The following is a 13,494-nucleotide window of genomic DNA, read 5'->3' as shown; positions in this document are numbered from 1 at the left end:
GAGCTCTTGGAGAATGTCATTTGACTTGTTTATATACTAAGCATTTTCTCATTCTCTTCTGATTTTTTTTTTTCCTCCAGTAATATTCCATGTTTGTCATCTTTGCGTAATTTTTGAATGTCATACTGCCAATAACTTCTTTATATTCTTACCCTTCAGAATGGTCTGATGCCATTATAAGTAGGGTGGTTTGTTGCAAATTTATTTGCATAAGGATTCATGTTCTATGTTCATATTTTTAAAATATAGCACTGAGTCTCCTGCAGACAGAGTATTATACATTAAAAATGAGTGGTGTACCCAGTGCAGAACTCCTTTTTTCTTGCCTAGTTAGAGCTAAATGTCTTCTGTAATATTATGTTATTTTTCTGTATGGAAAGTACAAAACTTACAGAAGTAGCAAGCAGAGCGTGGATAATTTTAAAGGACAATTCTTGGACTTTTGGTACCTGCAGCAGCAAGGGAAATAGTTTAGAACCTGGCACTAAATAAACTGCTTTTTAAAACCTTCAATGGAGAAAGAAATAATAAGGTAACGTGAATATAAGGCTTCAAAAAGTATCTGAGATAAAAATAGGGTTCACACTATCTGCTATACAATGCTATATCAAAACATGGAATTCATAAAATCTTCTAGTCTCTAATATTGCTTGAAAAGATTTTTCTTACACAGAACTTGTTCTTGTTTTCTAATACTGATGTGTACACATTCAGGACAAGTTGTATTTCCTTTCTTGTTGGTTGATCAGCTCTATCTAGGTATTCTAATACAATCCTTGATATATTCAAGTTGTATTCATAAATGCTACTATGGAGAGAAACTTCCTCTCTTCTTGTAATTTTCTGCATTTATTTATATAGACCAATCTTAAATTTACTCTGTTCATTAAAATTCCATTGAATAAGCTGACTTCCAATCCATCAAAACACAGAAAGGTCTCTCTTGGCTGGAAATAGTAAGAGCAATTTCTGTAGCTATAATGACCATCAGGTTTTTAATTGCTATAGCAGGTGTGAAGTGCAATATTATTGGATAGTTTTCATTTTACATAAATTTTAACCTGAGGCACATCTGGAAATTAGGGAAGCTGCTTACTTTCAGTATTTCTGTAACACAAGGAGAATAAGTGCATGTGCATTAGCTGTTGTGTATTAAATATATTTTTAGAGAAGTTACATCTTTTTATAAGATTTGTCAGCGCCACAAGAGAACTATTCCAGTCCTCTTTGACTGTGTTTGGCCAAAGAACTTCACCTGCAGTTTCTGCATCAAACCCTAAGCTTCCATTTCGAATTAGCACATAAAATAAGCTATTTATTTTCTAGAGTGATCATTTTCTAGTAAACAATAATAGATTAGTGTTAGTAATTTTAGTATGGTCTCCTTAATAAAGCACATACAATTGAAAAAAAAAAAACCACAAAAAACCTCAAGTATTAGATCATTGTTTGAAAAAACAAGGGATAAGAAATTTCTGTGACTTGCTTTCACCCATGCAAAGGATGCTTACCAGAAAAAGCTGTTAGCATTTTTAACTGGTTTATGAGTGAAATATAGGCAAAAGGAGAAGAAATTAATATCTGTTTATACTTAAGGTCTAAGTCATAGTGTGCTGCAGCTTTGACTTTTTTCATTAAGATGTTCAGTCTTGGAATTGGAAGACTTGAGGATTTTGAGAGGTATATCTAGAATGTAGAGCAGAGTATTAGTCATTATTTCACATTCATATTCTGCATATGAGTTTTGAAAATAGCATCAAAAATTTCTCATTTAAATGGAAGGAAATGCAACTCTGGAGGCTACAAAATATGCTTTTGAAGTTTATCTTGATTCTGTATTATATGGTAAAGCATTTTAAAGCTCATGCTTTACTGTTTTTTACTTAAGGAAGGCAATTGCTAGTTGGATAAAAGAAAAATCAAAATGCAAAAACTTCTGAAATGTCAAATCATATGTATACAGAAAATTATTGTCAAAATAGTAATGTTTGTAAAAAATGCAACTATCTGATTTTGTATTGCATAAACAATGTTCTTTTAAAACTTTATGGTAATTAGAATATTATGCAAGAAAGTATAATTTTGTAAATACTTCTAGCTCTAACTTGAACTGCAGGATCAGTGCCTGAAATGTTGCATCTTCAAGCAATGTTATACTTGACAGGTGTAGCATCAGTGTTGAAATAAGCAGTAATTGTGGGAAGTATCTGTCATGTATATGTTCAAAGTGCAATAAAGGGTTAAATTTCTGTTGGAATCAATACCTAATTCTCTTCAGTGTTTTTATTTTGGTAATTTAATGGGTTTTAGCTCTAGAAGCCTTATCACTGTGTTTTGTAGTTTTATTTGTGTACCTATATACACCTTTATATACATCTCATAACACCTTTACCCAGATACCTTTGTATCCAAAACTGACTTAGGGCCAGTGGGACTTCTGTAAAGGCATGGAGAACCGAAGGCAGGCGGCATGTTGGCAGAGACAAGCAGACTTTCAGTATTTTCCTTTTCAATAACTCGCTGAAACTTGATGACTTTATTTGTAGCTAGCTACCCATTTTTGAAGTACCAGTCCTTTCCGTGTGGTTAATCTAAGCCCCTCAGAGCTGCCCTGGTTGCATTCAAGCTATTTTCCAGGGAGCGTTTCAGTTCCCTCTTCTTGAAAATTCAGTCTGAGTAGAGCAAAAACTGTTAATACGACTTTTTGCTCGGGAAAAAAGGTGGAAAAGAGCGCCCCCCTCTTTGAAAGATCTTAACCCCCTTCTTTCGTTCTCCGCTGGGGAAAAGCCCAGGCCCAAATCCTACATCATAAGATGCAGTTTCTTAATCGCGGAGAGCTGTGCCGGGGAGGGGTCGGGGGTCGGGGACCGCCCAGACCGACGGCACCTGGTGGCGCCCGGGCAGGGGCGGAGGCGGGGCGGCCACCTCCCGCCGCCCTACGGGCCGCCACGTCGTCCGGCGGCTGCGTACGCGGCGGTGGGCGGGGCGCCGCGCAGCGGCCGGGCTGGCGGGGCAGGAAAATGGCGGCCGGTATCCGGGAGAAGCAGACAGGTAAGGGGCTTCCCGCGGTCTCCGTCGCGCGGCGCGGCAGCTGCCCTTCCCGGGGCAGGGAGGGAGCAAGGTCAGCCTCGCGCTGCAGCCGGGGGCTCCTGCTTGCCGGCCTACCTGCCGCCGGCCCTTTTCCCCGGCGGGGCCCCGGGGCGGGATGTGGGCGTCTCCGCGCCGCCTGGCCTCCGCCGGGGCATTCGCGCCCTCTCACCCGGCTTGGGTCTCCCGGCAACGGGACGGCGGCCTTTTCCCTCCTCGTAGCCCGGCGGCCGCTGCGGCGAAGGAGCTGGGCCGCCGCTCAGCTGCCTCTGCAGCGGCGGGCCTTGGGGGAGCGTGGCTCCGGGGGCCTCTGGCCGCAGGTCTTGCCGAGGGGGCCCAGCCGCGCTACAGGGCACAGGGCCGTGGGTGCGCCCTGCCCGGGCGGCGGCGGGCCCAGGCCCGAGGGACGTGGCCGCAGGTGCCGCCGTGGTGTGGAAATCGCCCCCCGGGAGGGGCTTGCGCGGGCCCGGGGCGTGAGCAGTGCCCTTTTCGCGTGGCCGTGGGGAGCGAGTTGTGCTCTCCCTCCGTTTCAGCTTCTTTTCTGCCCGTGGCAAGGATCAACGGGAAATACCGTTTAACGGTGCAAAAATAAAGCTGCTGTTGTGATGCTTCTGTTAAGACAGTGCAGGGTCATCGGACTGTGTACTGTCCCTCAAGAAATTGCGAATACGAGATTAACAACTACAACTAATTAGGCAGGAGGTTTTCTGTGGGTAAAGGGTTATTCAGCCCCTCCTTAGACATTACTACAAGTTCATAATTGACTTTTCTCTGTCTTGATGCTGCTTTGTGGAGCCTTGAGCCACCCATTTGAACATACTCCTCAAGCGTAGAGCATGTTGACTCCATAGTCCTCTAATTCCCTTGCTTGCCAAAGTAGTTTGAGCTGTAATCTTGTCACCTTTTCCTTGACAACTGCAGTATCTTTCTAGTGGTATAGAGGATTCTGGGTGCATTTATTTAACATGAAACACCTAAAATAATCTGCCTAAAAATCTTAGTCTGAGTTTCTGTGTGGACCTTAAATATTTACTTGTATTCTCCATCTTCTTTTTGTACTAGAAGTCTACTTTCTGTAATCTCATTCCTGTGGCCACCTGCGATTAATAGTGCTATTTGATGTTCCCTTGCAATCCTTTACTTTTCTTCTCTTTGCTACCTTTCTGATAAAGCCACTGTCTTTGAGCCCTTATTCTGTACAGCTTTATTCTTTTCTGTTGTGCTTCACCTTGCTACTTGATTATTTCAGTCAATCTTTACCACTGAACCCATGTTGTCTTCCATTGGGGAGGTCATTTGCAAGGAAGTAGACTGAACAACTAAAAGATACGCATAAAAAGGAAAAGATTTATTATCGTTTAGTGTTTGTATTACCATGTATGTGCACCATCTGTTGTGACCTTTATCCTGGTTCATAACCAATCAAAGCATATAATTGTGCAAGCACAATAAAAACTTGATCCTTGCCCCAGAGATTATTCAGCCTAAATGTAAATGAAATGGCAATGTAAATACAAAAAAGTGACCCAGAGACTTGCTGAATACTTGTCGTGATTGTCACAGCACATCAGTAGTCTGATTGCTCTCTTCCTTAGTAGAGAGCTTATGCCAAGTTTTAGTTCAAATGGTGAACTCTACAAAGCAGCTGCTTCAGATCCAGTAGTACCAAAATACGTAACCATGCAGCTTTATACAAAATGGCTTATATGGCTGAAATGTATCAAAGGTGTCACTGGCAGTGAGGAGGCAAAGGCTCCAGGAGCAGTCAGCTTTCAGGATTGCTCCATGGTGTTAAAAAAAGAAAAAAAAGTATTAGGCAAGTGGAAGGCTGGATTCCAGGGAGACCCGACACTCACTGCTAGCTTGCTTCCTCCCATGGTCAAGTTTCACTGCTGGTAATGTGATTTGAAAAGGCAGTACACAGGAGGAGGAGGAGGCAGGGACAGACTGTAAAGGAGAACATTAGAAACATTGCCTGGGCATGGATGGACAGTGTTGGGAAAGCCAAAGTTCAGCTGGAGTTGAGACTTGCAGTGGATGTCAAGAGCAATGAGAAGAGCTTCTGCTGCAACATTAGTAGTGAAAATAGCAATAAGGAAAAATGCTGGGTCATTCCTAAATGGAGCCAGTCATTTAGTGGTGATGGACACAGATAAGGCTGAGGTGCCCAATGCCTTCTTTGCTTCAGTCTTCACCAACAAATTCTCCCAGGCCTTTGTTTCAATTTGGAGTCAATCATGGAGTGAATCCTCTTGAAAAATATTTCTCATCACGTGAAGGAGAAGGCGAGCATGGATTTATATATGGTAAATCATGCCTGACCAGCCTGATTGCCTTCAGTGATAAAATGTCTGGATTTGTAGGCAACAGGAGAGCAGAGTATGTCATTTACCTTGACTTCAGCAAGGCTTTTGACATTGTATTCTTGTATCCAAGTTAGGATGTTATGGGCTGGAGGGATGGGCAACTAGCTAAGTAAAAAAATGGATGGATGGCCAGGCTCAGAGGGTTGTGATTAGTCAGACTTGCTATACCTGGAAGCTGGTAACAACTGGAGCACCACATGGGTCTATCCTGTGACCTGTCCTGTTTAAAATCTGTATCAGTGACCTAGAGGAAGTGTCAAAGTATACTCTCATTAAGTGTGCAGGTGACAGCAAACTAGGGGAACTGGTTAATATACTCAAGGGCAGAGCTGCCACTCAGAGGGACCTAGATGGGCAGGAGGAACAGGCCAACAGGGACCTTATGAAATTCAGCGATGACAAATGTAAATTCCTGCACGTGGAAAGGAAGAACCCCTTGCAGGTGACAGTACAGGGGACTGGCCGACTAGAGAGCAGCTCTGCCGAAAAGGCCCACAAGGGCTCTTGGTGGACAGCGAGCTGAACATCAGCCCACAGCGTACCCCCGCATAGCAGCATCCTGAGCCGTATTCACTGGAGCACAGCCAGTAGATTGAGGGGAGTGATTATCCCCCGTGCTACTCAGCCCCAGGAGACCACATCTAGATACTGTGTCCAGTTTGTGGCTACCAGTACAGGAGAGGTGTTCGTCAGTTGAAGGGAGTTCAGCAAAGGACTACCAAGATGGTCAGGGGCTGGAGCACTTGCCCTGTGAGGTGAGGCTGCAGGACTGGGGCTTGTTCAGCCTGGAGAAAAGGCAGCTTCACAGGGGGACCTAATAGCAACTCCCCAATACCTATAGGGAGGGCACTGAGAAGATGGAACCAGGCTCCTTGGGGTGGTGTATGGCAGGAGGGTGAGGAACAACAGGCATAAATTGAAACGATACTCAAACTGGATATAAGGAAAAACTTTTCCACCACAAGGACAGTCAGTGCCACAGGTTGCACAGGGTGGTTGTGGCATCTCTATCCCTGGAGGTTTTCAAGACTTGACTGGATAAATCCCTGAGCAGCCTGGCCTGGCCTCAGAGCTGACCGTGCCTGAGCAGAAGGTTGGACTGGAGATGTCCTGAGGTCCTTTCCAGCCTGAGCTGTCCTGTGATACTGTAAACTGCAGGGGAACTGCACTGAGTATGCTCACCAGCCTCATTCAGCCGAAGAGTTAGAAGTTAACCATTTCTACTGCTTTCCATTTATGAGCAAACTGATGTACGTTGGCCTGGTTTCTGAAAGTTTTTCCTCTTTGCAAAGCTTTGTGATGATTTTGTTTATGAGTTTGAAGAGAATAGCCACTAATTTTTATTGATGCAAATAGTCTTTTGCTTCTAGTCAAAAATGGGAGAACAGCACATAGTGTATTGTTTAATCAGATAAATGGGGAAAAACTCCTTACTTAATAGGTTTATAAGTTAGAGGTAGGTGAAGGAATCTGCTTTGGTTTCTGTGTTGAATGGGAAGTTAAATGAAAGCTCATTCCTGTTTCAAAGAGGGTTTTTTCCTGGTGCAAATTAGGGGTATTTTTGTACCACTTAAAGCAGCAATTTCTTCCTATGAGTTCTCAAAATGTTTCGAAATGTATTATCAGTTTTAGTCAGGTGAAAAGGTATTTTTGGCTTATGTGTATACTATTGTTCCTGTGGGATAGGAAAAGCAGATCAGGGGAATAAAGCAAACTAGTTCCTACTGTATAGAATGCACCTTCAGGAAGGCACTGGAATTATTTTTAAGGCAAACTGTGACAGAATATAGCCCATATAACTAAGGAGGGAGATTGTTTCTTCATCTTTTGGGACTTGCTGCTTTTCCTTTTGCAGTGTCTTCCAGAGCCCATAAATTCTAGCTGACATGTGCCACTTGTCGGTCAAAGCTGCATAAAAATAATGAAAATGTGACTTGTTGCATTTATATTTTATGATGGCTTTCCTCTCAAATGAAACATATACTAAAATTCTGGTAATGTGTTTAATCTCTATTGTTGAAGTGTAAAGAGAGTAAAGTATTACTCTGCTTTATTTTCCAGTGGCTTTGAAGCGTATGCTGAACTTCAATGTTCCTCCTGTTAAAAACAGCACAGGAGAACCAGTATGGAAGGTAAGAACTATTTGAACAGGAATAGGGGAATTTTATAGTGTTCAAAAAAGTTCGTATTTTCAGATCTTAAGTAACTCAAGTATCTTCTCTATGTTCTTGTACAAAATAATTTTCCTTGTGTGTTATGAATATACAGAATTGAATATCAGAATTGCTCAGAAAAATACGTACTTGAGATATTGGCTGCTTGAAGACCCAGTGACTGATTCTTTAGGCAATATTTTAACAAGCAACTGGGGAGGACATTTTTGAAATATACTTAGGTCTCACTGATACCTGTTGGCAGAAACTTACATGATACCTTACACATGAACTCAGAGAGTCAGAAAGAAGCCTATAGAAAGCAAAGAACTATTGATAGCCTTAAATTTAGGATAAACTGAGCTCACGCTACCTTTATTAGCTTTAAAAAGTATGTAATTTGTGAGAAATTTTCGTTACTACAAAGCATATATTCTGTGTCTTCATCCATTCTCTTGTCTTTTTTTTTTTTTTTTGCTAGTTCCTTTTTTCCTCTCTGCTTCTCCTTTTGTTTCCTCCCAAATGCAGTCAGAGAAATTCGGCACTTACAGTAACAAATTTCTGACAGCAGATTCCTGTTTGACACTGACACTTTTCAGGAGACGGAAGTGATGAATTTATTTCCCTTTATCACTGAGTTTCTTTTCTTTTTTTTTTTTTTTTTTTTTTTTGTATTAGTAAGCACAAATGGAATTCCATGACAAATTAATGATGTATTATGAATTGGTAAATGTTTAGCACTTTTCAGGTTAGGACAGTAGTTCCTTAAACCTGAATTCCTCTATCCACTTTTTACACCACTTTGTAAGAAGATATGTATCTATTTCAGGTTCTCATTTATGACAGATTTGGCCAAGATATAATCTCACCTTTGCTGTCAGTGAAAGAGCTGAGAGATATGGGGATCACTTTGCATCTGTAAGTAAAAAAATCACCTTTTTTTTTTCTCTAAAAAGAACTTTCTTTAATATTCCCCCAAAATCACAAACAAAACACTGAAAATAATTTGATTAATAACTACTAAAATAAAGATTATACTCTGACTTTTAGCTAAATGTAATGCCCGTCTACAAGAAGGGCTGGAAGGAGGAGCTGGGGAACTACAGGCCTGTCAGCCTGACCTTGCTGCCGGGTAATACTATGGAGCAGATCATCTTGAGTGCCATCACGCGGCACGTAGAGAACAACCAGGCGATCAGGCCCAGTCTGCATTGGTTTGTGAAAGGCGGGTCCTGCCTGACTAACCTGACTTTCTGTAACAATGTGACCCACTTAGTGGACAAGGGAAGGGCTGTGGATGTTGTCTACCTGCACTTCAGTAAAGCCTTTGACACCATTTCCCACAGCATTCTCCTGGAGAAACTGGCTGCTCATTGCTTGGACGGGCGCACTCTTCCCTGGGTAAAAAACTGGCTGGATGGCTGGGCCCAAAGGGTTGTGGTGAATGGAGATAAATGCAGTTGGTGGCCGGTCACAAGTGGTGTTCCCCAGGGCTCAGTTTTGATGCCAATCTGGTTTAGTGTCTTTAGCAATGATCTGGATGAAGGGGTCGAGTACACCCTCAGTAAGTTTGCAGATGACACCAAGTTGGGTGGGAGTGTTGATCTGCTTGAGGGTAGGAAGGCTCTGCAGAGGGATCTGGACAGACTGGATCGATGGGCCCAGGCCAATTGTACGAGGTTCAACAAGGCCACAACTTGGGTCACAACAACTCCATGCAACACTACAGGCTTGGGGACAAGTGGCTGGAAAGCTGCCCAGCAGAAAAGGACCTGGGGTGTTGGCGAGAGCCGGCTGACTATGAGGCAGCAGTGTGCCCAGGTGGCCAAGAAGGCCAATGGCATCCTGGCTTGTATCAGAAACAGTGTGGCCAGCAGGAGTAGGGAGGTGATTGTACCTTTGAACCGGGCACTGGTGCGGCTGCACCTCGAATCCTGTGTTCGGTTTTGGGCCCCTCGCTACAAGAAAGACATTGGGGTGCTGGAGCGCATCCAGAGAAGGGCAGTGAAGCTGGTGAAGAGTCTGGAGCACAAGCCTTATGAGGAGCGGCTGAGGGAGCTGGGGTTGTTTAGCCTGGAGAAGAGGAGGCTGAGGGGAGACCTTATTGCTCTCTACAATTACCTGAAAGGGGGTTGCAGAGAGGTGGGTGCTGGTCTCTTCTCCCAAGTGACTAGTGATAGGACAAGAGGAAATGGCCTCAAGTTGTGCTAGGGGAGGTTCAGGCTGGATATTAGGAGAAAATTCTTCACTGAAAGGGTGGTCAGGCATTGCAACAGGCTGCCCAGGGAGATGGCTGAGTCATCATCTCTGGAGGTATTTAAAAGACATGTGGATGAGGCGCTTAGGGACACGGTTTAGTGGTGGACTTGGTAGTGTTAGGTTAACAGTTGGACTTGATGATCTTAAAGGTCTTTTCCAACCTAAATGATTCTAGGATTCTATAGTTCTATTCTATAAAATCAGGTGGTATTATTCAGAATCAGGGAGTAAAAAGGTCATTCCAAGCACTGTTCAGTAGGATTTCTTACTAAGTAGAGGAGACCCCTGCTCAAAACCAAGAATTATCCAATAGGTGTTTTGGGGAATCTGTCTGTACAATTCCCTCTGTATTCCTATATTTTAAAATTATTTTGGCGTGAACAGTTTCATGGGTCTGTGCATATTCTCTGCTTGTCTTTTTGCACATAGATTTTAATTGTCTCTTGTCAAAGATAGGGAATCTTTAAATATTATTTTAAGAGATTTCCCATTTCTCTTTCTCCAGATTACGTTTATTTCATTCATTGTTATTCCTTAGCTGTTATAATAGTCATGGAGGATCTTTGAAGATACTTTTTTTTTCAAAAGTTTATTAACTTTTACTAAGTGAAGGCTAGAAATGAAAACACAGTTTAACATGTTGACATATCAGCGGAAATGTGAGAGAAACGTATAAGCACCTTGCCTGCCTTTGTTTTAAGGAGCAGGAAATGCAAGTTTAATAGTATGAGATATACAGGGATTTTGTTACCATGTCAACAATTAGTAATTGGTATATGAACTTTGTGGATGCAGTATTTTACCTTCCTCTGAATGGATTAATCTATTTTTGAAGATTTGCAAAGCCTTTTCTCAAGCTTTGAATAAACTTCAGAGACCTCTATTAATATATTCAACCAAAAATTATACAAATATGATTTTGCTATTTTTTCATGGTTTGTTCTTGCTAAAATCTAGCTAAATGTAGGGAGAAATTGTAGGAAATTAAATGTGTCTGCATAAATAAATAATTTCTTTAACTTCTATAATTTTACACAAATCAGAGGAGGAACATATTAGAGATGTATTTTTTCTTCCTTTCAGGCTTTTGCATTCAGATCGGGATGCTATTCCAGATGTTCCAGCTGTTTACTTTGTAATGCCAACAGAAGAAAATATTGACAGAATGTGCCAGGTGACTTGCATTCTTAATGTTTCAAATGAGTGGATGCAACAGAGGTAGACTGTGTGAAGTAGTCCTGCACTCACCGGAGTGTGACCGTTCTATATCTAGTTCTGGTGTGTGTCTGAACACCTTTACTTGCATTTTTTTATATATTAGCACATATTTGTCATAAAAATATTATCCAAAATTTTTACATGCAAAACTTCAATTTCCCAGAAAGTAGAAGGGTAAATATGTCTTCTGTGTTTTGGAGAGAGAGTTTTGGGAGTGAAAAGACAAGAGGCAGTGGGCACAAATCGAAATACAGGCAATTCCATTTAAACATAAGAAAAAGCTATTTTAATGAGGGTGCCTGAATGCTGGAACAGATTGCCTGGAGAGTTTGTGGAGTCTCCATCCTTGGAGATGTTCAAAACTCGGCTGGACACAATCCTGAGCCACCTGGTTTGTTTGACTTTGCTTTGAGCGGAGGGGTTTGGACTAGGCTAACCTCAGTTTCTCACATTCTCTGGGAGGAACTGATGAGAGGTTTTGATCTTCACCAAAGGAAGGAAGAAGAGCGAAGGGTACTTCTGGTCAGTAGTAAGGTGTGGAGTAGTAGTTGCTGTCTGGTAGCTTAAATTTCATTTTCTGGTTTTTGCAGTTCTGTGTTATGTTAGTTATATCTAGTTATGTAGTCAAAACAGTGTGTACAGGGCTGTATGAACAGACAGCTAAGCACTTCCAAAAATTTAGTGTGACTGTGGATAATTGGAACATCACATAGTAAAAGTAAGAATGTTTTTTAATTAATCAGAAATATATCAGTACTTATTCAGGAAAAAGGCTGTGATTTTCCTTCCTTTTAGGATCTTCGAAACCAGCTTTATGAATCTTATTATTTAAACTTTATTTCTGCCATTTCGAGAAGTAAGCTGGAAGATATTGCAAATGCTGCCATAGGTGCTAATGCAGTAACTCAAGTGGCTAAGGTAAGAAAATCGCCCGATCTCTACCGTTAAAGATACTACCATTACAGGTGTTACTGCATTCCTATGTGGCCACTTCAGTGCTATACACAGCTTTTCTGACTGAATCATGAACAAAATAAATGTTTAGCTAGATTCAATGTCAGGCATAGATTTACTGGGGGGAAAAAAGGGGAATCTACAGTCATCTCAATAACGCAGTGAAGAGTGCTGCAAGACCTTTGTGCTAATGATAAGAGGGGAAATATAGTGGTTTCAGAGTATTCCTGATCTCATCAGCTAAATGAGTGCATCCAGTGCATATATAATGGGTTGGGATTTTTAGTTCCTAAATACATTAAAAGTGCAGTATGAGCGCAGTTGTCATTTTCAATAGGCAGTGTACTGTAGAAGTGGATGTTTCATACATACACACTGTTACTCGGTACACTCCTATACCTTTATGATTTAAAGGCAGGTGTCAGGTACATACCCTCTTATTTTTGTTGAATGCCTGAACTAAAACTTGCCAATTATTAACTAATTATTTTCATATATACTTAAATACATTCACTTTTTCTCACTCCTGTTAGGGAGTACTACTGGCATGAGAGAAAGAAACTGTTGTGAAATGAAATGAAAACTACTAGTATTGTTTAAGACTTAGGTCTTCAGCAGGAGTAAATTGGTGTAGCACTGTGAGTTAACTTTCTTAAATCTATTTTTCTGTTTTGATGTCTCATTAACAGTTTAAGCTATAGACAGGTTTAATTTTTTCCTGAATGTACGGGTATGTTACAGAAAAATTGGAATTCATGAGCTGTAATCTCCCATTGTGTAGATACTGTCCTCTTTCCTCTCTCCTGCCTGAGAGCTCAGTACTGTTTACGTTGTAGTCCTTCATATTAATAAAAAATAAAATAATGCCCTCTATATGTGTTTTTTTCAGTGATGATTGGCTACTAAAAATTTGTCCACAGAAATACTTGGACTGTTCTTTTAGCACTTTTCAGGTTCTCTAATGTTTTATCACTCAATCCTTACACAAGCTTTTTAATTCATACATTATATCTTGCATTACTTTCTTTTAATAGGTAGTTCTGTAAAAGGTTCAAAAAGAAGTAGCAGTAAATCACAGATTTTTTTTTTTTATGCTTCACTCTGGACTGTTCTGACCATTATTTCTTGATTTCTAGGTGTTTGATCAGTATCTTAATTTTATTACTTTAGAAGATGATATGTTTGTATTGTGTAACCAAAACAAAGAACTTGTTTCGTATCGTGGTAAGTAAAATTTGTATAAAAATTATACCAGAATGTCTAAAGTTGAAATTCACTTTTGAAGTTGTAGCTTCAATGATTTTATTTTGCTTTGATCTGCTCAGAATTCAGGATAATCTGTTAGATGTGTAGTTTAAAGTCATGAAGGAAGCAGTTCTTAGATATTAATTTCAGCATCTTTACTACACGCCTGTTGTAATATTGAAAAATAATTATGTATTTTTAAATAACAAATT

The 13,494-nt window shown here is 41.0% G+C and overlaps 1 protein-coding gene across 2 annotated transcripts in view; it reads left to right on the top strand.

Annotated features, from left to right (window-relative positions):
• The first annotated feature begins 3,020 nt into the window (after window positions 1-3,020).
• SCFD1 (sec1 family domain containing 1) overlaps window positions 3,021-13,494 on the top strand; it is a 60,365-nt gene continuing 49,891 nt past the window's right edge. The window contains exons 1-6 of one of the 2 annotated variants that reach the window (XM_059819960.1): window positions 3,021-3,051; window positions 7,515-7,585; window positions 8,436-8,524; window positions 10,949-11,039; window positions 11,879-12,001; window positions 13,174-13,261. In XM_059819960.1, coding sequence (XP_059675943.1) covers window positions 3,021-3,051; window positions 7,515-7,585; window positions 8,436-8,524; window positions 10,949-11,039; window positions 11,879-12,001; window positions 13,174-13,261 — 493 coding nt within the window. Of the gene's footprint in view, window positions 3,052-7,514; window positions 7,586-8,435; window positions 8,525-10,948; window positions 11,040-11,878; window positions 12,002-13,173; window positions 13,262-13,494 lie in introns of those variants that run through there. The other variant, XM_059819961.1, reaches the window with a different exon arrangement.

The sequence above is a fragment of the Gavia stellata genome, chromosome 7, assembly GCF_030936135.1.
Source record: "Gavia stellata isolate bGavSte3 chromosome 7, bGavSte3.hap2, whole genome shotgun sequence".
NCBI classification, from domain to species: domain Eukaryota; kingdom Metazoa; phylum Chordata; class Aves; order Gaviiformes; family Gaviidae; genus Gavia; species Gavia stellata.
The sequence above is the reverse complement of the archived record's forward strand: the minus strand, read 5'-3'. Positions and strand labels throughout refer to the sequence as shown.